Genomic DNA, 24,077 nt, shown 5'->3' with positions numbered 1-24,077 from the left:
TTAGAATGGCAAGCCATCAGGGTCTGGAAGCCAGCATCTATGGCCTGATTTTGCAGCCAGCTAAGATATTAAAGATTGATGTTCTGAGCAACCTGGTCCTGTTTGACCCAGTTTACATCAAAGGCGTTCAAGAAGGAACTGCATTTGATTCATCTATCAGCTATGCTGAATTCAGAAGTAGACTTTGTGGGACAAATACTTTGTAGAAATTTAAGTCTGAGCTCATTTTTCCTAAAGATTTGAGGTATTATAAGGAATAATGTGTCCTTAGATGTTGGGAGGGAGTGTTTGTAATTTCTATTCTTGCTATGGCTTCTCTGTAAATATACTGTAAAAAAATTAAGTGTCTTCTGTTAAAAAAAAGCTTTGTGAAAGCGAATTGATGTTAATTCATTAAATGATATCGGTGTACTGATCACTGGTAATTGATATCAGGGAGAATTGGGGCTTGAGCTGATAGCATTAGAGAAAGATACCTAACCCCTCAGGGGTACCTCTAGAACTTCAACAGAGGAAATGTAGACTTGCTCAGGGAACTGACTCATCAGAGTGGGAACTAGGATAAGGATGACTGTAGAAGATATACTAACACATGGAGGGAAAAGGTAAGGTTACATATAGAAGGTAACATTTAAGCTGAACCTTGAAGGGATTCTAAGAAGTGGAGGTCTGGGGGAGATGGAGTCAAGATGTTAGAGTAGCTGGGAGCAGTCCAACTGAGCTCCACACCCAAACTCTTCCAAACAGATTTAGAAAATGTATCAGACTGATGAATTCTGATGGAAAAATCTAAGAAAAAGTTACAGTGTCATATTTTTCCAGTGCAGATTGATAGAGAGAGAGACTGAGAGGTCTGCAGAAAGGATCTGGCTAGAAGCACCCTGTGGAGAGCATTTCAGAGCAAGATGAGACTATGTGTCACAGCAAGCAAAGGTCCCGGATACTTACTAGAGCACCTCAATGGGGGCAAGTGCCAACTGGTAGCTTTGCAGTCTACTCCCCAGATCAGGTCCCAAATCCAAGGCAGACCCTCCCCCCCCCATCCCTAGCAGTCTCCAACCCTAATCAGTATACCTAGAAATAAGCAATGTGTAAGTAAGTAGCAGCAGTGTGGCTCAGATAAATTGCTTACATTCTAACATAGGAAGATTATCTTGGTATGATAGGGACAGATCAGACGAAGAAAATGCAGTAAAAGAAGCTATTGCAATAGTCCATATGAGAAGAAATGAGGGCCTAGATACGGTTGATTACAATGAAAGTAAAGAAAAGGGGCTGAATGCTGGAGATATTGTGGAGGTAAAAACAACTGAACTTATTAACTCTGTGTGTGTGTGTGTGTGTGTGTGTGTGTGTGTGTGTGTGTGTGTGTTGTGAAAGATGTATAAGAATGAAAGATAACTAGAATGTTTTGAACCTGGGTGACTGGGAGGATTATGGTACCATTGAGCAAAAGAGAAAATTAAGAGAAAAGGCTGGTATGGAGAAGATGATAAGGTCAGTTGTAGACATGTTGAATTTGAGGGTCCAGTGGGACATTCAAGTGGAAGTATCTAGTTGGAAATTGAAAATATGAAATTAGAGCTCTGGAGAGAGATTGAGTGTGAAGATATAGATTTGGAAATTATCTACAAAGAGATCCTTGAAGCCATGGGCTTGACCAAGCTCATAAAGGGAGAAAAGGTAAAGGGACAAGAGAAAGTATGTGAGAGAACCTGAGGGAACCATCAGTTTTGAGGGGCAGATAGATAATGAGAAGGCCAAAAATATACACAAGTGGCCATAGAGACTGGAGGGAAATGATGAGAACAGTACCACAGAGGCAAACAGAGAATGGGACCACCATCTCTTGCCTAACTTGAGGAGGTGCTGGTGCATTATTTCTTGCCCTCTTGGAAGGTCAGGAGAAAGATCTATCAGCCAATAAGACTTTATATTTTACTTTGCCTCTTCTGTATACCTGGGTACTAAGTACTATGAAAATAAGGACCCGGGGACAAAGGGGCATCTGAGATCATGAGGAAGATCTGAGGTCCACTTCGTTAGAGGGGGCCATGGACCCTTTAATAAAGTGCCGTTGACTTGCAGCTCTGCCTCAGTTTTTATTTTTTATTGTAGATTGGACAATGCTGGACCCCATAATTCCCATTTGATCCTCATATGGCACAGGGTCTAATCAACCCCCTGCTTACCCTTCTCTAGGTGCTCTCTAGTTTGTTGGCATCCTTCCTAAAATGTGATACCCCAAACTGAATATAGTGTTCTAGATGTGGCCTAAGTAGAGCCACAATTAAAGGGGAGGAGAGAAAGAAGCCAAGAGCTTGGTGATGCAACAGAGTCAAAATGTTTGATTTGTTTAGGACATGGCAGACCTGAGTGTATCTGCAGATTGAAAGATCCAGGAGAAATTGAAGATGATTTCCAGAAGAGTAAGATTCATGGAATAAGGTCACAAAGGAGATAAGAGATAAGATGAGATCATGAGTTTAAGTAGAAGGATTAGCTTTGGCAAATAGAGCCAACTCTTTCTGTGACTGAGAGGTGTGAGGAAAGGGAGAGGTGGTTCCAAAATTGTATGGCTTCAAACTTTTCAGTAAAGATCACCTTCTGAGAGTGAGGAAGAGGAAGCTGGCAGATTGAGAGGCGTGGAACAATTATTATGGGAAAAAATGAATTAAGCTATTAGTGTATATCCCTGAGGACCCATTTGATATTAAGTAGCACAAATGTAGATCTAGTCAAAATGATTTTGTAATTTTTTCTAGCATCATTTGGCATTTAAGGAGTATCCCATGGAAGATCTAGATAGTAGGAATAATTCATGGTTGAGTGTTATCAGGGGTGTGCTGGCAAATATTTAATAACCAACTCCCCCAAAATCACAATACACGTTAATACTTGATCTGTATAATTAACATCTTCTTTATTCCCTTTTTAAGCCCAGACAATCAATTGAACAATAAATCATGCACTACTTTGTAGTGTTTGCTGGTTTCAGATGTGCAAATGCTTACAATGAACATTTTTATATTGAACTGCTGGGAGGTGGTACAAGTTGGCTCCAGCATACCCCTGAGTGTTATCAGTACAAAAACATTGGCAATTTCAAGGGAATTTTCATCTGAATAACAGCGGAGGCTTTTCTTTTCTTTCTTTTTGGTGTGATCCTGTTATTTGAATTCGAGAGTTTAAAGCAATATAATAAGGATGTTTTAGCCTAAGGGGACTAGATCTAGAAGCATGTACAGATATTCCCTGCCTGGTTTCAAGTCCAAAAGACTAGCTTGAAGTTTAGAGGAGTGTATTTCCAGCCATAAAGGTCTGAAGGACTGGTAAGTACAGTGTGAAGACAAAGTCTTCTTTTCATTTGTTGATTTATTTCTAGTTTTCAACATTTGCTTTTATGAGATTTTGAGTTCTAAATCCTCCCCCCCTTTCCCCTCTCCAAGACAGCATGCAATCTGATATAGGCTATACATATATGATTATATTAAACATATTTCCACATTAGTCATGTTGTGAAAGAAGGATTAGAAGAAAAGGGATAAACCATGAGAAAGAAAAAAAAACAACAACAAAAAAAAGAGAAAATAGCATGCTTCGATCTGTATTCAGACTCCATAGTTCTTTCTCTGCATGTGGATAGCATTTTCCAGCGTGACTTTTTTGGAATCGTTTTAGATCATTGTATTACTCAGAAGAGCTAAGTCTAACAAAGTCGGTCATCGAACAATGTTGCTGTTACTGTGTACAGTGTTCTGGTTCTGCTCACTTCACTCAGCATCAGTTCATATAAGTCTTTCTAGGTTTGTCTGAAGTCCACCTGCTCATCATTTTCCCCTTTTTTTAAATATAAATTTATTTATTTTTAGTTTTCAACATTTACTTCCACAAGATTTTGAGTTCCAAATTTTCACCCCATCTTGCCCCTTCCCCCCACCCCAAGATGGCATGCATTCTGATTACACCTTCCTCTGGTCTACCCTCTCTTCTATCTCTCCCCCCCCTTCTCTTATCCCCTTCCCCTTCTATTTTCCTGTAGGGCATGATAGACTTCTGTACCCCATTTCCTGTATTTCTTATTTCCCAGTTGCATGTGAAAACATTTTTTTTAAACATGTGTTTTTAAAACTTTGGGTTCCAAATTTTCTCCCTTTCTCCCTCCCCACCCACCCTCATTGAAAAGGCAAGCAACTCAATATAGGTTATATAGGTGCAGTTATGCAAAACACTTCCATAGTAGACATGTTGTGAAAAATTAACTCTATTTCCCTTAATCCCATCCTGCCCCCCATTTATTCTATTCTTTCTTTTGACCCTGTCCCTCCTCAGAAGTATTTGCTTCAGATTACCCCCTTTCCCAATTTGCCCTCCTCTCTGTCATCCCCTTGCTCTCTTGTCCCATTCCCCTTCTTTTTCCTGTAGGGTAAGACAGATTTCCATACCCAATTGAATGTGTATGTTATTCCCTCCTTAAGCCAAATCCTATGAAAATAAGATTCACTCATTCCTTCTCACCTTCCCCTGTTTCCCATCCACTGTAACAGCCTTTTCTTTTCTGGTTTTTTTTTGCGAGATAATTTATCCCATTCTACCTCTCCCTTTTCTTCTTTTCCTAGTATAATCCTCTCTCATCCCTTAATTTTATTCTCCAGATATGACTCCTTAATCTTCAACTCACCCTGTGCCCTCTATCTATCTATCTATCTATCTATCTATCTATCTATCTATCTATCTACATACATATAATTTTTTCCTCCAACTACCCTAATACTGACAAAGTCTCATGAGTATAAATATCATCTTTCCATGCAGAAATGTAAACAGTTCAACCTTAATAAGTCTCTTATGACTTCTTTTTCCTGTTTACCTCTTCATGTTCCACTTGAGTCTTGTATTTGAAAGTCGAATTTTCTGTTCAGCTCTGGTCTTTTCATCAAGAATGCTTGAAAGTCCTCTATTTCACTAAATGACCATTTTTTCCCCTGAAGGATTATACTCAGTTTTGCTGGGTTCATCATTTCTTATAGCACAATAGTATTCCATTAGATTTATATACCACAACTTGTTCACCCATTCCCCAGTTGATGGGCATCCTTTCACTTTCCAATTCTTGGCCACCACAAAAAGAGCTGCTATAAATATTTTTGTGTATGTTGGTCCTTTCCCCTTTTTTTTCGTTCTTTTTGGGATACAGACCTAGAAGTGGTATTGCTGGGTCAAAGGGTATGCACAGTTTTGTAGCCCTTTGGGCATAGTTCCAAATTGGTCTCTAGAATGGTTGGATCAGTTCACAACTCCACCAACAATGCATTAGTGTTCCAGGTTTCCCACGTCTTCTCCAACATTTATCATTTTTCTGCTTTGTCATGTTGACAAAGTCTTGTAATTGGCTCAAGGATTGGTTGTTGAGCCATAATTGAGTAGCAGACGAACTGCCCACTTAGCAATCTCTTTCAATTTGTCCCCAAGAACCAGATGAGGGGATAGGCAGTCATGTATCATGGTGGCTATGAGCACATGGCCAACAGTCTCTTTTGCATTTTCTTCTGAGATGACCCAGCAGCAATGATAAGATGGAAGTATCCAGGCAACCTGGTGAATTTGAGAGATCCAGAAGTCTCGCAAAACTGCATGACTCCTTACAGTAGAGAAGAATGCTGGCTATGAATTCTAAAAAGGTATAGATCTTGGGAGCTTCGCTGAGCAGCCTGCCTAAAAGAAAGCTTACATGTAAAGGGAATTTCATGAGAACTCCAAGGAGAAAAGTGTTTCCAATGAAGGAGCTATGTTACTCCTTTTTTACATCTATTCTCTACCTAATTACCATTGCACTTTAATTTTCAGCCCACTTTCCCCACAAATGCTGTGTGTATTTGTAGAATAGTGTGCCCCAGGATTTGTGAGTATGTGAAATATTTTGTACCAAGTGTTCCTGCCATACCTTCTTAGTAAACAAAGACTTTGTCTAAAAAGCTAATTAAATCTGGCGGGCTGATTATTAGTGGGAAACATCCAGGTGGGGACTTATAGAAACTAGGCCTAGAAACCTAGTCCCTAAAACACTGAAGGTAGTAGTCAGCCACTCTTTGGGAGCCTTAAACTTCATATCTGAGTTGGAGTGTGTGTGTGTGTGTGTGTTTGTGTGTGTGTGTGTGTGTAGTTTGTTGATTATATTACAGAAAGAAAAGGTCTAGCTTTACCGAATCTGCCCTTATCCACTTAGGGTTCATTTTAGGATGCTATCACTGCCAAAATAGTGATGAAATGGTCAGGAAACTTGTGCTTACCAGGGTGCCTGGCACCTAGTAGACACTTAACAGTGTTTACTGACTACTGATTAGTAGGTCTTATCGGTCACAGACATTTGAAAGCTTAGAGTATACCACTTCTTTTTTTAAATAATTAATTTATTTTTAGTTTTCAACATGTACTTCCATAAGATTCTGAGTTTTAAATTTTCTCCCCTCCCTCTCCTCTCACCCCCAAGATGGCGTGCAACCTGATATAGGCTCTACTTATACATTCATATTAAGCATATTTTTACATTAGTCACGATAGCATACTACTTCTAAGCTCTTTGTTTTATAGTTGAGGAAACTGAGGCCCAAAGAAGGGAAATGACTTGTCCAAGGTCACACGCCTAGCAAGTGACAGAGCAAGGATTTGAACCCAAACCTCAAAGGTTCTTTGTTCTATTGCCAATCTTTAGGTGTTCTTTTTTGCCAGAACCATCGAAATCAAACCAAACTAAAAACTTAAAACAAAACTAACAACGTAGCCCCACCATGTTCGAGGCCCTCCTTGACAACTAGTGGTCCCCAAAGGAATCAGTGAATCTGCTGCAATACTAGAGCCTTCTGCATTCTCAGACTAGGGCGGTGCTGGCGGAAAGGAACAGCTTTTGTTTTGTTTTGTTTTTCTGTTTGTTTATTTGTTTGTCTTTAAACTGTATTTCTAGCCTTACTCCAGAGGTCTTAAGTGCTGGGTTAGCTTCTAAGTGGACTCAGTCTCTGTCTCCTAGATAACATCCCCGCCCCACCTTCGATCCGTTCCCTAGGCAACCCTCCCTCTCAACACAGACAATGAAAACCAGGCTTTTCCTCCGCTTCATCTCCTTGACAACTCCAGATCCTTGGACAGTTTTTGGGCTCAGTCATCCCAGGCTAAGGCCACGGGGTCCTTAAGCCACTCCGCCCCGACCGCAGTCCCTCCGCGGACACCAGTAGCCTGCAGTGGTACATCAGTCAAGGCCATTCTCCCTGCGGATTCTGGACGTTCCGCACATTTACCTTTTCAAAACTCGCGGGCTTCCTCGGTCCTGCCCCCTTGGAGTTCCTACTAGGGAGCTATTTCGCGAGATCATCACCCTCCTCTCAGCTCCGCCTCTCCTTTCCTAGTCCCACCCATTCCGTCGCAGAGCACCAGCACCTCCCCGCCCTCTTCACATCTGGAATTTCTGTATGCCCAGCCACCAGAGAAGCCAGTCAGCCCAGGGAACTATATACATAACTCATATTTCTATGGAGCTTTAGGGTTAGCTAAGAGGTTTCCTCACAAAACCGCCCCGCGAGGCAGTTCAATTCAATTCGCTTCAGCTCAACGAGCATTAATATTAAGCAACCGTCTACCAAGTGCAGGCAATGTGCTAGGTGCGGGGGTATAGAGAGACAAAAAGGAGACAGACCCTATTTTCAAGTAGCTTTCATCTGGCTGCAGGACGGCAACGGAATGGAGAGGGAGTAAGTGAGTCATGTACACCAGTCACTCAGCTGTGATTTCACTGGTTTAGAGAACTTCCAGTGAGAAAATTCGGCCGATGCAGGTTAGCAGCTGGTCTGCAATTTATAGTTTTTAAAGGCTTAGAGCGCCGAGAGGTTAAGTGACATACTCTCCAGGTGTCTCACAGGCTGGATGTTGTCAGAAGGAGGACTCCGATCAAAATATTCCTGACTCGCCAGCACTATTTATCCACTTCTCCATGCTGCCTCTCCCTGTAGAATATCTACAGGGCAAATGCGAACTAATTTTAGTGGGTGGTGGTGGAGAAAAGCACAAGCCACCAGGGGAGAGGATCAGGAAAGGCCTTCTATAGAAAGGAGTCCCTGAACTGTGTTTTGAAAAAAGATAGAGATCCTAATAGGTCATCTTCTAAAGAAGTACGCATAGGCATGAGGCAGAGTCAAAAACATAATTTAGGGGGAAAGTAAGAGTTTCAGGCCAATTTGGCCAAAGCAATGTATCATGATTGTGAAATCAGTCTAGAAAGGTAGGTTGGAATCAGATTGCGAAGGCCTTGTGTCAGACAGTGACGTTTATATGTTATCCTGGTCAATAGGGAGTAACAGGGAGTTAGTGAAGCTTCTTGAGCTGGAATGACATGCTCAAGAATAGAATGACTGCATCGCAGTTCGATGATTCTTAATGCTTAGTATCTTCGAAGAGAGAACCGTTGTGTGAGACCACTCCAATGCCGTGTATGTTCAGGATTCCCGAAGGCGGGATGTTCCAGCAACAAGGCCAACATCTTTCCTCCACGGTCAGAGAGACCTTCGCTGTCCCATTTCACATTCCCATTTTCCCTCCTCCTCTCTCCTCCCTTTCCCTCCCCCTTCTACCGGAGGCGGGACCCAAGCGGGATTAAACAGTTCTGGTACTCTAACCCAGATGAATTAAAATTCCGGGGTCGCGGCTGCTGTTTAGCTGAATACATCATCCCCTCTGCTCCCCACTTTCATGTGTTTCCAGTTTTCTTCATACACTCGCCAACCCCAGCCCCCGGCGCCACGGTGGCGCTGGCTGTGGTTGTGACAGGGTCCCCACCCTCACCAGCCCAGCAGCCTGTAATCAGGAGCTAAAGTGACGTACAACTGGGGGCCAGCCCGTCCTTCCGGCCCCCGCCCTGGTTTAGTCAGACTCGATTTTAATCCCCTTAAGGCAGAGATTTCTGGGGCCGCCGCACCTGCCAGGCAGCCTGGTCGGATGTGAAGAGCAAGAAGAGAAGGGGAGGGGCGGGGAGAAGCGGCCCAAATGTGTTAGAGACAGATGTGGGTTCTGGATTTACCAATTTCTGGCTCTTTCTCTTGGGTGGAGAAGAGAAGAAGGGGATGGGGATGGGAAAGGAAATGGGAATAGAGGTTTAAGAATATTACTCCCTGTGTGCTCAGTCCTGAGTTAGTCCAAGCTATGGGAGAGGCACAGAAGACGCAGACCCGATCCTCAGGGAACTCATAGTCTGCAGCAGACTGGAAACGTAACAAATTAACTCATGTAGCACCTGGGCCCCTGTCCCACTACTATTGTGGGGAATATGACTCAGGCTTGCTTAGCCTGTGGTCCGGAGGCAGTAGCACTCAACAATGAGTTCTCTCAGGCTTCCCTAATCCTCTAGTCTTCCACTGGACACTTCTTAAGCCCCCAGTGTTGGTCTCATCCATCCCATTCTTCTCCCTTCCCCAGTATTCCAACCCCTCAGTCTTCCCCAATGCCCAGTCTTCCAGTCTTCCCCAGTACCTCTCTGTTCCAACCCTTCAGGATAATAGTCTTCTTTTTCTCCCAGCCTTCCAATACTCCAACGGCTCAGTCTTAAAGGCCTCCTGTCTCCCAGCCTCCAAGCTCTGTCTCCCAGCCTCCAAGCTCCGTCTTCCATTCTTCCAGGTCCTCAGCCCGAGTATTTTGGCTTCCCCATCCTACAGTCAACACAGAGCCTCCAGTCTCCGCAGTCCTCCCATTCTGTCAATTTCCCAGTCTCTCGTCTTCACACCCGTTAAATGTTATCTTGTCTCCCAGTTCCGCAGTCTCTCAGCACCCCCCTCAACTCCCTCCCCCGTCCCGGGAAAACAATGTCCAGCTCTTGGCCTCGCTCCCGGACTCCCATCCCTCTCTCCAGGCCATAGGGTGTCAGGTTACAACGCCTTGGCTCACTCACTGTAACCTTGGGCCGTTTAAGGCTAGGGGTGGGAGGTGGGGGTGACCAGCTGGGTCTGGGCTGCTGCGAACAGGAGGCCTTAGTGTGGGGGAGAGGGGGAGGTTGGGCGCGTCGCGAGGGCGGGGAGAGGGGGCGGAGGAGCTGCTCTCACAATTGCTGTCCTCAGGGTTTCTTCTGAGAGCCTGGGGCCCAGAACCGAGTTGGGTCTGGGGGCCTAACAGACAGAGCTGTTTGCTCAGACGGATTCGAGCATCCCAACAACCCCAGTCGTCAATTCCCTAGTTCCCTGCCTAGAGCTGCAGCTGTTCTCTGGGGACCAAAAACAAGGTGAGTGACTGGGGGGAGGGAGCCTAAGAACCCGGGAGACAGGGCGGAGTTAGTCGTGGCGCACAATCGCAACTCCATCATTTATAGCTCTCTCCCACTAGGTCCCCCCCAAAAAAAAAATCTGGCCCAGTCCTATTCGTGGCAGTGACCGGGAATTATTCACCCCGCCCGCCCCCTCCTCGCCCTCCAAGGGCAAGAGCCAGGGAAGTAGAGCAGTTTCCTCTCTTTAAGCGGGTGAGTACATTCCCTTACTCCTTACCGGAGATCCTTGATTTGTGTGACCTTGAAGGAGGCCAGCAACTTCTCCTGTGCCAGTTGGCTTAATAGAAACTCCGAGTTAGGGCACTGCCCTCCAAGGCCCTAGGAGTGATGTGTCCGGGGAGACGGTCTGTACTGTAGGAAAGGGGATACAGAGGCCTAACTCAATGTGAGGTCTGAGAATGGGGAAGAACATCTTGAGGAAATGGGATCTTTGAAAGGCGTAGGGAAAAGAGGGGCAGGGAAGCAGGAGGAAAACCGAAGTTTGGAAGCAGAAGTTGTGGATTACTATCCGAAAAGGATAGAGTTTGGAGGATGTGGATGGGACAAGAATAGGTTTGGAGAGATGAATTAGGGATAGCGCAGATTAGGAGAAGGGAGGCAGAGGAAGGATGGGGTTTCGGTTTGTAGGAAAAGAGGAGGGCCAGGGAAGACGGAACTAGGGGAATCTGGCCATTTTCTCTTTGGTCCGTGACTTCCCTGACCCCTCTTCTCTCTCCCACAGTGTCCAAAAGGTTAATGTCTGGGACACAGGGGTCTGAGTGACAGGCTCCAGTGACCTCTGACGATGTCTCGGCAGCCAGTGGTCCCGGCCCCGGTTTTGGCAATCCTCTTGCTCCTTCAGCCTCTGCCCCCCTCCAGCTCCCGTCCCCCCCCAGGCCCTGACTACCTGCAGCGAGGCTGGCAGCGGCTACTGGATGAGGGAGAGGGCTGCGGGCCCTGCCAGCCGGAGGAGTGCCCTACGCCGCGGGGCTGCTTGGCCGGGCGTGTCTTGGATGCGTGTGACTGCTGTTGGGAGTGTGCGAACCTGGAAGGCCAACTCTGTGACCTAGACCCAGACAGTCACTTCTATGGGCGCTGCGGGGAGCACCTGGAGTGTCGGCTGGACGCAGGCGGGGACCTGCAGCGCGGAGAGGTGCCCGAGCCCCAGTGCCTCTGTCGCTCCACAAGCCCTCTATGTGGTTCCGATGGGCGCACCTACGCGCAGATATGCAGTTTCCAGGAGGCTGCTCGGGCCTGGCCACAGGCCAACCTCAGTGTAATGCACCCTGGACCCTGTGAGACGGGTACGGTCCCTACCCTACCGGATTCCCCCCTACTCCCCCCCCCCCCGCCACTTGATCCCAGCCCTGTGCTCTAATTTTATAAAGAACTCAAAATCCCGTCTCAAATCCAGAATGGGGAACCACTCTCAATTCTGTACCATGGAACTTCCTCTCCACCCCACCCCCCACTCTGTACCTGGAAACCACTCCACCCCATTAACTCCCTACGCTGGAATAATATCTTCCCTATTTCAGCCTCTGAGTCCCCTCCCCATATTCCAGATGGGAACCTTTATCCAGGCATCGAGAACCCAGGGTCTGCTTCTCTACTTGGACCCTGACCCCTCTTCCCTCCTTGGCACCTTGGGGAGAGATTAATGAATTTGACACCACTAATTTTCCCCCACCACTAGAATGTCCACTCTGGTGCTTACCTCGGGCCCCCCCGCCCCAGTCTTTGGTTTCAGGTTGATGGTACCAGGTGCCTGTCCACAGTACTATATTAGGTGCAGAGAAAGATCCATGCCCAATTATGCAAGAATATTCTGGGCGTGACAGACATACAGACAAACAAGCTGCGTCCTCAAATGATCTCAAAGACAGAGAATGGGGGGAGGAGGGGAAAGTGAGGGCCCAGTGTAACCAGAGTCAACTTAGATCTATTGTTCCTAGTATCCTGGGAGCTAGTGGGTAAGGGAGAGGGGTAGGGGTGTGGCCAGGAGGGCAGTCCTAACCCTTGAGACTTAAAGCCTGAAAAACAGGAGTAGAGGGGAATTCTCAAATAGCAAAGAGAACAAAGAGTTAGCTCCCAGATTGTGTTGAGCTCTGTGCTGCCCCCACACCCAGGGGTTTGGCAAAAGGTGTGTGTGGATGCTCCTCAGGCTTCTCTCTCTGCTCCCTCCTCCCCCAAACCCCATTCAGGCACTAGGTTTGCTTTGGAGGATTTAGTGACTTTTTCTTCCCGAGGGGGGCTGGGCTCAGTGTTAGACTTGGCTGTAAGTCTACTGGCAAACAAACCCCAGGGGTCCGGGGGCCCCCTCCTTTTCCCCCTTCTGGCTTCCTGTCCCAGGGCCTCACTGGTGTCAAGTTTTCCCCTTGCCACATGGAAACCTGGAGGGGGAGGAGGAGGGGGAGGGGCTTTGAGCAACTCTGTGGGAACCCAGCCAGGTGTGAATAGGGGTGGAAGGCAGAAGTAACAGGGAGGTGGGCAACCAGGATGAGCTCTGACACACTGGGACAGGAGAATGAATCCCAGAGCCATCAGGTGTGTGTGTGTGTGTGTGTGTGTGTGTGTGTAAATGGTATGTTGGGGGGTCAGGAAGACAGGGTCCTAAAGCACCACCATGACCTCATTCTCACCTGTAGAGTCCCAAATCCTGTCCCCACCTAGGGACGTATGGAATGTGACTGGGCAGGATGTGATATTCGGCTGCGAGGTGTTCGCCTATCCAATGGCCTCCATTGAGTGGAGAAAGGATGGGACAGAGACACTGCTACCTGGAGATGATCCCCATATCTCTGTGCAGGTGGGGGCCTTGATGTGGTGTGTGAGGAAAGAATAGATCTCATCTCTTTAGAAAGGGAGGAAAGGATAGACCTCAGGTCTGTGCAAGGGAGATAGGAAACAGACTTCATAGAAATGTGTATGGGACAGGAGACTCTATCTCTGTGCAGAGAGGGGTGAGGAACAGATCCCATCTCTGTGGGAAGGGGCAAAAGAACAGATTCCGTTTTTATAGGAGGGGGGACAGACCCCATCTCTAAGAAGGAAGTGGGGGTGGGGCAAGGAAAAGGAACAGACCTTGTTTCCATAACAGATCATCTTTAAGGGTGGAGAGAGCCTCCCAGACTCTGCAGAGGGATTTCTGGGGGTGGGAGAGCGGGGACACACTCCACCAACTTCTTGTCTTACTCCAGTTTAGGGGGGGCCCACAAAGATTCGAAGTGACTGGCTGGTTGCAGATTCAGGCTGTTCGAATGAGTGATGAGGGCACTTATCGATGCCTTGCCCGAAATGCCATGGGCCAGACCACAGCGCCAGCAAGCCTCACAGTGCTCACCTTGGGTAAGGGGAACACTCCTTGCCCCTCCTTATCTTATCCCCCATTATTGGTTCCAAATGCACTGTTTTAGATGCCATAGAGAACGAATTATAGGATTTTCTTGGAGCTGATAATGGAATGGGCCTGAGGGTGGAGAGGGTCAGTAAACAACACCAAGTGTGCCTATTTCTGTGAATATATTTAGGTAGCCAGCCTAGTGCATTTGTGTGTGTGTGTGGGGAAACAAAACAAAAACACTTCCTTCTCTCCCTTGCTGATGTACAATGAACTTTCCTTTCATTCTTTGTTTTTGCAGACCAGCTGAACAACACGACTATCCCCCTGCTTAATTCTTGGAGCCCAACTCCTGAAGAGGAGGCTGACAGTGAAGAGGGGGATGACTATTACTAGACCCTGTGCCCACCTTCAATGCCCTCACCATGGCTTCCCTAAAATAATGTCCCACAAATGGTTCCTGGACCAGTTACCTTAGCTATCTTGAGCAATGACGATTCCCTCTCCTTTTCCCTTCCCAAATGATATGGGCAGTGGAAGGCTGGGGAAGGTGTAGGACATCTTACCCCTGATTTCCTTGAGTTGGAGATATCAGTAACCAACCCCTTGGGGGTGGGGGTTAAGGGAGAAGTCCTTTAAGGGACTGATCCCTTTCCTATCCACCAGCCCATAAAGAGGTGTCTTGAGGAACAATGATCTTCACTAGAGGCAGGGAACAAAATGGTCTGAGGTCTTCTGGGTCCCTTGCTGGAGTGGCCTAAATCGCAGAGGACAAAGGCTTGAAGGTAAAGGTGGCACATAGGCACAGAACCATGACAGTTACAGGAATCTGGGAGATAACCTAGTCCTGGAGCTGGTGGTGAGGACAGAAATGGGCAAGGCCAGGGACTCCTGACTCCATTCTGGGCCCTTTAAAACGCTCAACTTGGGGTGGAGGGAGAGGGCTAGGGCTGCTCTGCCTCCACTTTATTCAAAGTGTCTTGACTCCCCAAAATGCACAAACTGTCTTCACTCCTTTGATCTTACACACTCCTCTCCTCACCAACACACACCTGCATATTTTTTCCTATCTACCTCCTTTCCTTTCTGTAGCTGATCCCTCCCTGATGAAGCACCAGCAACCATTGTCTTCTATCCCACTCCCACAAGTTGTGTTTCATAACTTATTTGTGTCCATGTCATTTCTGCTATTGTCTGTATAGGTCTCATTTCTTTTATTACTTGTGTAAATGTCTTAACCTTTCTTACTAGATTGTGAGCTCTTAAAGGTCAGGCAAGGAAACCTCGATGTATAATATATTCACCTTTGTATTTCCACTCAGTTCCTAGCCTTGCATATGCATAAAAAAAGATGCTCAACAAACATTTGTTGAATGAATATGGTAAATATGCACAAACACAAAGGGACATACAAACACATACGTCAGTGTGTGTGCATATGTAAATACACATGTACTATATATAATTGATCTCTAAGATTTCTTCTGGCTCTAAATCCTATTATCTGATCTCCAGCACCCAAACCAATGCTTTGTACATAGGAGGTGCTTAATAAATGTCCTTTGAATGTTGAACAAGCTCTCATATTTGAATACCTAAGACCATATGCATGCATGCAAATAGGCATTTGTGCACATCATCTCATCACGAGATGCAATTAGCCTGGAGCTTCAGACACATGCTGACCAGATGACTCTCCCAACCCAAGAGGGCCTCCCAGAGGTGATGGGGGAGGTTTGGGTTCCTAGGGAGTTACTAAGCCTGAATTTTTTAAGTGGAATTCCTTATAACTGCTTTGTGTCTTGCCTCCTCACCCTATGCCCTGGACAGTAGATTTGGGTCCCATATCCTGCCAGAAGGTGTTTCCCCAAAGCATCTAAATCAAGAATAGAAAGAGATGTGATTTGTGTGTGTGTGTGTGTGTGTGTGTGTGTGTTTTGCAGCTTGGTCCAGACTAGCTGGATGAGATTCTCCCCAGATGTTCCCTCCCTAGGTAATTTAATGGAGTCTTCCAACCCCTCCTGAAAGGTATTCTTCCTGATTCCCATACTGTGTGCCTTCCTGAGACCAGACCAGCTCTTCCTAGCTCTTGACTCTGCCCACTCCTTCCCCACTCAGCCCCACCCTAGCTCCAGTTTTCTTTAATGATAGACTAAGCAAGAAAAAAATAAGACTGGAGCATGCATTCTTTGCCCACAGATTTTTTTTGAAGGAAGGTGTGACCTGGAAAGTATTCCCAAATTATAGGAATCCTCCTCATTCCTGAATCTCTTTCCCAGCTGGAGCTGGAATTGAACCTGGCCCTAGAGCTGATGGTGAGGACAGAAATGGGAAAGACCAGAGACTCTTGGATCCATGTCTGGGAAGCATCCAGGAGAGGGTTGGCTAAGAGCCTGAGATAGCCCATTAGTACTCAATAAGATAGGGTCCAGGAGAGAGGATTGGTATTGCTCTGACCCCACTCTGCTTCACCTCTGAGACCCTGATCAGGAAAAGGGGAAGGAAGTACACCAGAATGATCACACCCCTTCCTAGGGTAGAGGCTGGACCCTCATTGTCTATACCCGTTCACTCTGGCTTCTCTTTTGGTAACCAGGGATGGGAGTCCCCAAGACTGGGCTTAGACTGCAGGCCCTGGCCTAGAACTGGGGCTGATATGAATTTTGGCTATTGATTCCTAGAGCCCTGGTGGTACCTAGGCCCTGGCATGAACATGTCTGACCAGATGAGCCTGATGATAAAAACAGGCAAAATTGTCATTGTGTCAGAAGACTCTTCTAGAATTCAAGAGCTATACAAGTCAGTCACTATCCCATCCCCACTTCCTCCTCCATATATAAACAAGTGTAACCCCTTGTAGGAAGGAGAGGGTGCTCTATTCACTCCACAACTATTAATTGAGTACCCCTTAGATGTTAGGTGCTGTGTTCCTAAAGAAAAGGGCTCTGTTACCTGGGTCCTGAAGAGTTTATCTGTAGGGGACCTGGAACACTATACAGCTGTAGTAGAAAAATGCTCTGAAGTTCCAATGACTTCTTAGTTGCTAAATCTAATGGCCTTTTCTAGGTCTTCATCCTTTTTGATTGCACAGCAGTAGTGTTTAATATATGTATATGTATATGTATATATGTATATGTGTATGTGCATGTATATGTGTATGTGTATATATATATATATATATATATATATATTGCCATTCTTTCCTCCTGGATAATCTTTCCCTTATGAAGTTTCATGATATCTCTCGACTCTGCTACCTTATCCAACTGTTCCTTCTCAGTGTTCTTTGCTGGACCATCATTCATGTCCTGCTCCTCCCACCCTTGAAAGTGTAAGTGTATCCCAAGACCCTGCCTTCAGCACTCTTCTCTATGCTCTGTCTCCGACTTCACCACCCACTATGAATTCATTTAAAAATCCAGCCCTAGCCTCTCTCCTGAGTGCCAATCCCACATCCCTAACTGCCTGTTAGACATTTCTACCTAGATGTCTTAAAAGCATCTCAAACCCAATGTGTGTTGAACAGAATTCATTTTCTATTCCACCCCACCCCCATCACTCCCCTCTTCCTAACTTCCCATTTCTGTTGAAGACACAACCATCTGCCCTATCTCCCAAGCTCCCAACCATTGACTTTTCATTTCCCTTCCTTACCCACACATCCAGTTGCCAAGTTTTGTCCATGCTATCCCTATACCACCTCTCAAATTCATTTTCTCTCTACCCATATAGCCACCACCCTAGTTCAGGTCCCCTATCACTTCTCTCCTGGATTATTATAATACCCTCCAAATTGATCTCCCTTTCTGAAGCTTCTCTCTTTTCTAAGCTACCTCCCCTCATATGCCTATCAAAGGGATAATTCTAAAGCATAGGTTTGAAACTATGTCACTTTCCTCCTCAAAAATGCAAGTTGCTTCCTATTAGCTTTAATATAAATACAAATTCCTCTGGCATTTAAAGCCCTTCATAATGTCTCTAGACTATCTTTCCAGACTTAATATACATTACTCCTCTTCACACATGCCAAACTGGTCTTCTTGCTGTGCCTGACATAATTCAGTGTCCCACCTCTGCTCTTTTGAACAGCCTGTTTTCCTCACCTAAACCTCTTTGAACCCCTGGCTCCCTTCAGAGCTCACCTCAAGTATCACCAACATGTGACCCTTTTCTGAATTCCCTCTAGAATGATGCTAGTACTGGAGCCAATAATCTTGTATTCACCTTTATGTATTTTGAATTTACTTATATGTGTGCATATCAATTCACTTACAGAATCTAAGTTCCTTGAAGACAAAAAAGTTCCTGTTTTGTTTTCACAAAGCCCTAGCACCTACCAGAGTTCTTGGCACGTGGTAGGTGCTTAATAAATGTTTGCTGGTTGCTTGTTGATTGACGGTTCAGATTTAGGGTCAGAAAACCTGGCTCTGGAATTGACCTACCTTGTGCAGATCTCTTCCTTCAAGGCCTCAGTTTCTTTATCTGTTAAAGGAGGAATTGGAGTAAATCTTCAGAAAAATCTAAATCCAACAATCCTGCCCCGTCCTGAGTGTTCCTGACTCATGAGTCCCAGAAGGCGAGACGCCACCTGGTGGTCATTTGTGGCCTCTTTTCCATCTCCAGAGTTCGGAGACCGCCACCAAGAAAGGGTTGCTCGCCTCCACCGCATCTCTCCAAGGTTAAAGACTCTAGGGAGGTCCTAGGTCTCCGGATCCTGCTCCTAGGTGGACTGATATTCCGTGTGGACAGGGCAGCCGGCTCTGAACTGTGCTGGGAGCTTTGCCTGGCCTCAGTTTTCCCCCTCTGCAGCCTTCTGCATTGCAGCCTTATGATCAGTGGGAGAAGGCGGATTCCCACTTCCCCTTCTCCACTTCTCTCTCCTCCTCCCCTTCCTCCCTCACCTCCTCCTCCTCCTCCTCCATCACCTCCTTCCTCACCTTTCCTTCCTTCTCCCCCTCCTTCTCTTCCTCCTTTTCCCCTCCCTCTTCTCCTTCATGTTCGCCACTCTTCCTCCCCTTCCCTCTCCTTCCCCTCCTCCTCCTCGTCGTCCTCCTCTTCCTCCCCCCTTCTTACTCCTCTCCTTCCCCTCACCGCCACCCCCTCCCCCAAGCCCCCACAAGCCTGCCTCGGCTCTGAAGGCGGGCGGGCTTTAATAACGTCGCTGGAAAGTGACACGCGATTTATTATTAAAGCAAAGCGGGGCGCGGGGACGGGAAGAGTTTAATAAACGCGCGCTGTTGCCGAGGATTATTCACGGCAAATAAACTAGAGCACGAGCGGTGTTTTAATAAATAATTTCCCGCCGCTCCCGGGGGAGACGAGGAGGAGGCGAGGAGCTGAGCCGCTTGGCCTCTCCTCCCCGGGGGACCCTGGGGTTGGTCCCGCGCTCTCTGCCCGAGGTTGGAGCTCCCTTAGCCTAGGCGCCCTTCTCCCGAGGAGACCTGGGATCAGCAGGGGCTCCCAGGGGATGTGGGGAAGGACGAGCGAAGCTTTCCTCTCCCGACCTAAGCTCGGACAGAGCTTTGCCCAGCCCAAACCTCCTACCCCTGTCCCTTGTCTACTCCAACCTCTCACCCCCCATCCCCCGTCCACTCTCCAGACTAGCCTGTCCTAAGTTCCTTTGCTCTGGAAAAGACTAAAGGGCTTTCCTTCTAGCACCAAAGCGGGGATCTTTAGACAGGCATCGCGCTGGAGAGGGAAGGGTTAATGGGAGAGTGGGCTTAAGAGAGAGGGTTTGAGTCTCCAGAATCGCGTCTTTTCCTTTCCTCTACCACGACCACGGCTGGAGCTCCCGGTTCCCGTGGCTCCGGGTATGTTCGATGCTGGAGATGAAGAGAGGATCCTGGACCGCTGAAATTGACAGCTCCTGTTCGCCCTGGGACTGGGGACTCAGATACTAGTTAATGCTTGAGGGACACCGAGATGGAGGAAAGGGGGGTGCTGGGGGAACCCCTAGGATGAGAGCCTATCTGCATGCAGCTTAGAAGCCAGAAAGAGGCCCCTGGACCCACCCTGGGGCCATCGGACTGGAGGTGTGAATGGGACTGAAGGAGGAACCGAATTCATTTCCCTGGACCATCTGAGGCTGTTGCGTGACGACTGCTCAGTCTGCTACGAGGCCCCTACAGGGACCTCGGGGTAGGAACGCTAGACACTTAAGGGGATGAAAGAGCTCCATCTGGTGGTCAGAAAACTGGGACCCAGGTCTACGCAGTTCGTGTAGTTGGGCAAAGGAAAATAAGATATCAGGCCCTTTGAGACCTAGGCTGGGTCACAGTTTGTGTAAGTGTATTATATGTGCTTAAGTGCATGGACATGCAGTTGTGCATATGCGAACGTTTGCTCTGCTCACACAGGATCCTGTATTTAGAACCGGAAGGAGACCTGAGAGATCATGTAGACTAACTCATTGAACAGATGAGGAAACTCCCGTCCTTCCCAGAGCCACAATGTAGCCCAGGATCAGAGGTGGCGAACCTGTGGCTGTGAAGTTTGTCTTCAGTCAAAGTGCCGCATTTGAGGACTTAGAGGGCCACATGTGGGCTTCAAGGCTTGCAGGTTCCCCACCCCTGGCCCAGGTTCTTTGGTGTCAAATTTAGAATCAGGATTCCAAATGCAAATTCCAGTTCCAAATTCCAGATGGGGTTGGCTATCTGTCTACATAGCTCATTGGATAGGGCGCCAGCTTTGTTAGTTCAAATCTGACCTCAGTTACTTCCTAGCTGTGTGACCCTGGGTAAGTCACTCATCCCTGTTTGCCTCAGTTTCCTCATCTGTAAAATGAACTGGAGAAGGAAATGCCAAATCACTCCAGTATCTTTGCCAAGAAATCCCCAAATGGGGTCAGGAAGAGTCAAATACGACTGACCAGAGAATAGTTGGCTATCTACTACCTCACACAGCCTGTACAAGGATGACACTCATAAATGGGCCTTTTGGTATTTGTAAGTGTTCTAGATTATGTATTCATGCTGCGTATATACATATACATATAAACATCTGTAATTGCAAGGATGTGTATCTATGTATACATATACGGAGGCACATGTACATTTGTGTTGTGTATTATAGGCACATTTGGAGCACTGTTCTATGTTTGTGCTCCCCTTGTATTGCTTATTGTCTGTGTGTATATATGGTACTTTGTAGCTATCTGAGTGTACATCATAGTCCTGCAGAGTGCATTGGCCAGATGTTGTTAGTACATGTGGCCCATACTCTATGCTCAAATATGATGCACATATTATGTGTATGAGAATGCCTAAATCCTTCCTATGATATTAATTTATGAGTGCATGCTTGTTGTTGGGGAGATGGGAGGGATGTTGGGGCTACAAGGCCCTAGACTTCTGGACTGTCTGTATTGAATCTCCCCCTCCCCCTCCCCCCCTTGATGTAGTTTTATGACTAATCAAGTCTTGCAGGATAGGCAGGAGGTGGTGAATTCTGGGAAAATTCTCTCCCTCTTCCCATATTTTCTTCTTCCTACCTATGGTCTGGCTCTCTCTTTAATCAGGGGATGGGGGTAGAGGTTAGGGTCAGAGTTTTCAATAAGGAAAGATAACTAAGACTCGGGTTTCTGAAGACTATCTTTCCTGGAGTTTGACCAAATCCTGTACTTTTCTTAGAAGTAAGCAGTTGAAATTAGGGAGGGAAGAATCAATCCAATACAATAATCAACAGGTCTATAAATACCTTGGGGGAGGGCTAATGATTGAGGTCTTAGGGGGGCAGTGATGAGGCCCTGAGGATCATTGATCAGGACACTTACTAGAGCTATGATAGAATCCTGAGCTTGCAAAAGTGATATAATCCTGTTGGGAGGGTGGTTGTAGGGCAACAATGGAGGCTCTGGAAAGAAGAGTCCAGAAGAGTCAACCATATGGTACCAGTGGACAATGATGCAGCTTGAGAAAAGGCAGAGATGTGAAATTGTGGTAGGGTTGTAATGGGATAGAGAAGTTACCCATCTCCCCGTCTTCTCCCACCCCTACCATGCTAGAACCCCAGTGACCCTGCATGGCCTTGTTTCTTGGCCCAGCTGAGCAGGATATGCTTAGAAAGGGAGCTCCATGTTTCAGGGCTAAGCTAGGCTTAGGTGAGTCACTGCCCAGGGTGAGGCTGGGTGGGGCTGTCTCTCACAGCAGCACTGTCCCATGAATCAGCTGAAACGGGTCTCTGTGACTGGCCTGGATCCCTACAACAGCCCCAGGTCAGGAAGCACTCACGAAGGAGGGGCTGGGGGATCCTGCAAAAGGTCATTGAACTCTTTCTAGTAGACCCCTCCCTTCCCTTTCCCCCCAGCTGAAACAGTAAAAGTACTTCCTAAATAGCTGATCTCCCTTGTATTTTTTCCATCTTTCCCTTCTATCCTTCCTTTCTCCCTCCCTCATTCCTTCCTTCCTTCCTTCCTTCCTTCCTTCCTTCCTTCCTTCCTTCCTTCCTTCCTTCCTTCCTTTCTTCCTTCTCCCTCTGGATTTCTCTTTATATCTTTTTCTATGTTCGTTCTGCCTGTTTGTTGCTGTCTCTTTTTCTTTCTCCCTTTTTTATCCTTTCTCTGTGCCCCCACCTTTTCTTTCTCTGTCTGTGACCATGTGTCTCTGTGGGGCTGACTTTTTGGCCCTGCCAAAGTCACAAGGCTTCAAGTCACGTCAATAAATCATGGCCCATATCTCCCCCTCGTTTCTCATCTCTGTACAATATGTTTAACATACTCTCTATGTTTCAGTGTATTGTGTTCTCTAACCCTGCATCTCCCATATTTCCTGTGTCCTATATGCTCCAAGGCCTGTGTTTTGCACTACCCATGGACCTCTACTCACTATATTCACCCTCATCTCTTTTTTCTTTCCCCCTCTGGGGAAAGACCTGACAATATTGGGCCTTGGATTCTTTCCCGAGCAAATAAATTTACTTCAGCTGGTGGGAGGGGGGGTAGTGGTAGCAGTGTGGGGTGGTGGTGGAGGTTTAGGCTTCTGAAGGGAGCTGGGGCCTTGAATTCAAAGTGAGAAGCTTCCTGAAAAGTATATGGGCTTATTTCAGTCCCTTTGGTCAATCCTTCATGAAGAAGACTTTAGGGGCAGGACACTAGTGGGGAAGCCCTTTGGAGGAAGAGGGAGTGGTCAGTGACTGATTTTCCAAATAACTTTTCCTCTAGCCCCCACACTGGGGTATAGATCAGAGCCTTTCTGGAGATGTTAGAATCAGGAAGTGGGATGGGGGTGGGGGAAAGCTACCCCTCCTCCACTTTCCATTCATCTCTTTTTATCTGTGGTGCTGAAGGGCCTGAGCTCCACTGGGGCTGCTGATGGGGAACAGAGACAGGTCCAAGCGGAAGCCATCAGGACCTTGCAAAGCCTGAGCCGCCAGCGCGGCCTGGGGGTCAGTGAAGACAGATAAAGCTCAGAGTTGGGGGGGGTAGGTGGGAAAGGAAGAAAACATCCTTCAAACCATAGAGACAAGCTGGCAAAGGACCAAGAAAGGGCTTTTCTTGGGGCAAGGGTGGGGGAAGGGAGGGAAGCCAGGCTCCCTCTCCATGACATTTGAGCCCACTCTGAGAGAGGTCCTAGAAAGTAAAGGTCCCCATGAGCCCACTGTACAGAAGATACCACTGAGAGCACTCTTTTTAGGTAGAACTGAGGATAGAAAGCAGAAATACTGGGACTAGAACTAAGATCTCCTCCATTACCCCCTCCTCCTGGATGCCCTCCAATCCTAGGAACAGAGAACTGAGATGGGGCACCCCCTTCTGTGTAGGGAAGTGGGAGGTGGAGAATAGTCCAGGGCTGGGACCCCGTGGATTCCTCAGCCCTGGTAAGTTTCAGGGCTTTGATACAGGAGGGATTGAGTATGAGGAGTCTTGTGGGCAGAGGACCTAGATGGGGGGGTGAGTACTCTGGCATAAACCAGGGATTGGGGGCCACACTTAGAAAAGGTGGGGTCTATGGACTGAGTTGGAGGATAGAAACCTGGGGAAGGGAAGGTATGGGACATCAGGACAGGGCTGTGTTTGAGGGGAAGGAGGTGAGTTGAGGGGATGGTTTCCCTGTAAGAATGGGAAATTATGAAAGATCCTCTAGTTTTAGGTGGTGTTTTAATTAAGTTTGAAGGGCTGGGTGCCTCCCTGGGTACTTTGAAGGGTAGTGGTGCTGCCACTGTTTGTTTTCCTCTTTTCCCCTTTAAAGACAATTTTATTAAATAACTGTTTTCATTCTGGTTTGCACATAGAGCATTTAAAAGGGAAAAGTAATTATTTCCCTTTTCTTTTTCAAGCTGTGGAAGGGGGGAGGCAGAAACTGGAAAGGGAAGGAGGACTTGTCCTCACATCTCCCACACAACTATTCTCCCCCTCCCCCCTCCCCCAAACGTACTCACGCATACATACTGACACACCTATGGGAGACACACACTCCCACAAACACACTCATCTTCACAAACACATACACAAAAAGATATACCTAT

At 46.9% G+C, this 24,077-nt stretch overlaps 1 protein-coding gene and 1 long non-coding RNA gene across 5 annotated transcripts in view; one reads left to right on the top strand and one right to left on the bottom strand.

The window, feature by feature from the left end:
• Positions 1-6,414: 6,414 nt before the first annotated feature.
• LOC110194523 (uncharacterized) overlaps positions 6,415-24,077 on the bottom strand; it is a 19,019-nt gene continuing 1,356 nt past the window's right edge. Inside the window, exons 2-5 of one of the 2 annotated variants that reach the window (XR_013485281.1) lie at positions 18,059-18,098; positions 10,515-10,648; positions 9,514-9,689; positions 6,415-8,005 (exon numbers count right to left, since the gene is read on the bottom strand). This is a non-coding gene — a long non-coding RNA (uncharacterized LOC110194523). Of the gene's footprint in view, positions 8,006-8,296; positions 9,690-10,514; positions 10,649-18,058; positions 18,099-24,077 lie in introns of those variants that run through there. The other variant, XR_002320719.2, reaches the window with a different exon arrangement.
• KAZALD1 (Kazal type serine peptidase inhibitor domain 1) lies at positions 10,054-15,193 on the top strand. Of its 3 annotated transcripts, none has more exons than XM_020966892.2 (6): positions 10,054-10,255; positions 10,357-10,489; positions 11,019-11,580; positions 12,925-13,085; positions 13,477-13,624; positions 13,918-15,193. In XM_020966892.2, exons 3-6 carry the CDS (start codon positions 11,082-11,084, stop codon positions 14,010-14,012), a joined length of 903 nt encoding a protein of 300 aa, XP_020822551.1. In that variant the 5' UTR covers positions 10,054-10,255; positions 10,357-10,489; positions 11,019-11,081; the 3' UTR covers positions 14,013-15,193. The 3 variants fall into 3 exon arrangements, with proteins under 3 accessions (XP_020822551.1, XP_020822542.1, XP_020822562.1); XM_020966883.2 differs by having other exon boundaries at positions 10,343-10,489; XM_020966903.2 differs by lacking the exon at positions 10,357-10,489.

Source organism: Phascolarctos cinereus, unplaced genomic scaffold, assembly GCF_003287225.1.
Source record: "Phascolarctos cinereus isolate Bilbo 61053 unplaced genomic scaffold, phaCin_HiC Scaffold_3;HRSCAF=262, whole genome shotgun sequence".
Lineage (NCBI taxonomy): Eukaryota > Metazoa > Chordata > Mammalia > Diprotodontia > Phascolarctidae > Phascolarctos > Phascolarctos cinereus.
Note: the sequence above shows the minus strand (reverse complement) of the source record. Positions and strands in the feature narration are given on the sequence as shown.

What these genes read in the sequence shown, in the direction of transcription:
- KAZALD1 (XM_020966903.2), top strand. Translation starts at nt 11,082, where the DNA reads ATGTCTCGGCAGCCAGTGGTCCCGGCCCCGGTTTTGGCAATCCTCTTG. An exon ending in CCCTGGACCCTGTGAGACGG is followed by an intron (nt 11,581 to 12,924) that starts GTACGGTCCCTA and finishes TCTCACCTGTAG; the next exon opens with AGTCCCAAATCCTGTCCCCA. An exon ending in ATCCCCATATCTCTGTGCAG is followed by an intron (nt 13,086 to 13,476) that starts GTGGGGGCCTTG and finishes GTCTTACTCCAG; the next exon opens with TTTAGGGGGGGCCCACAAAG.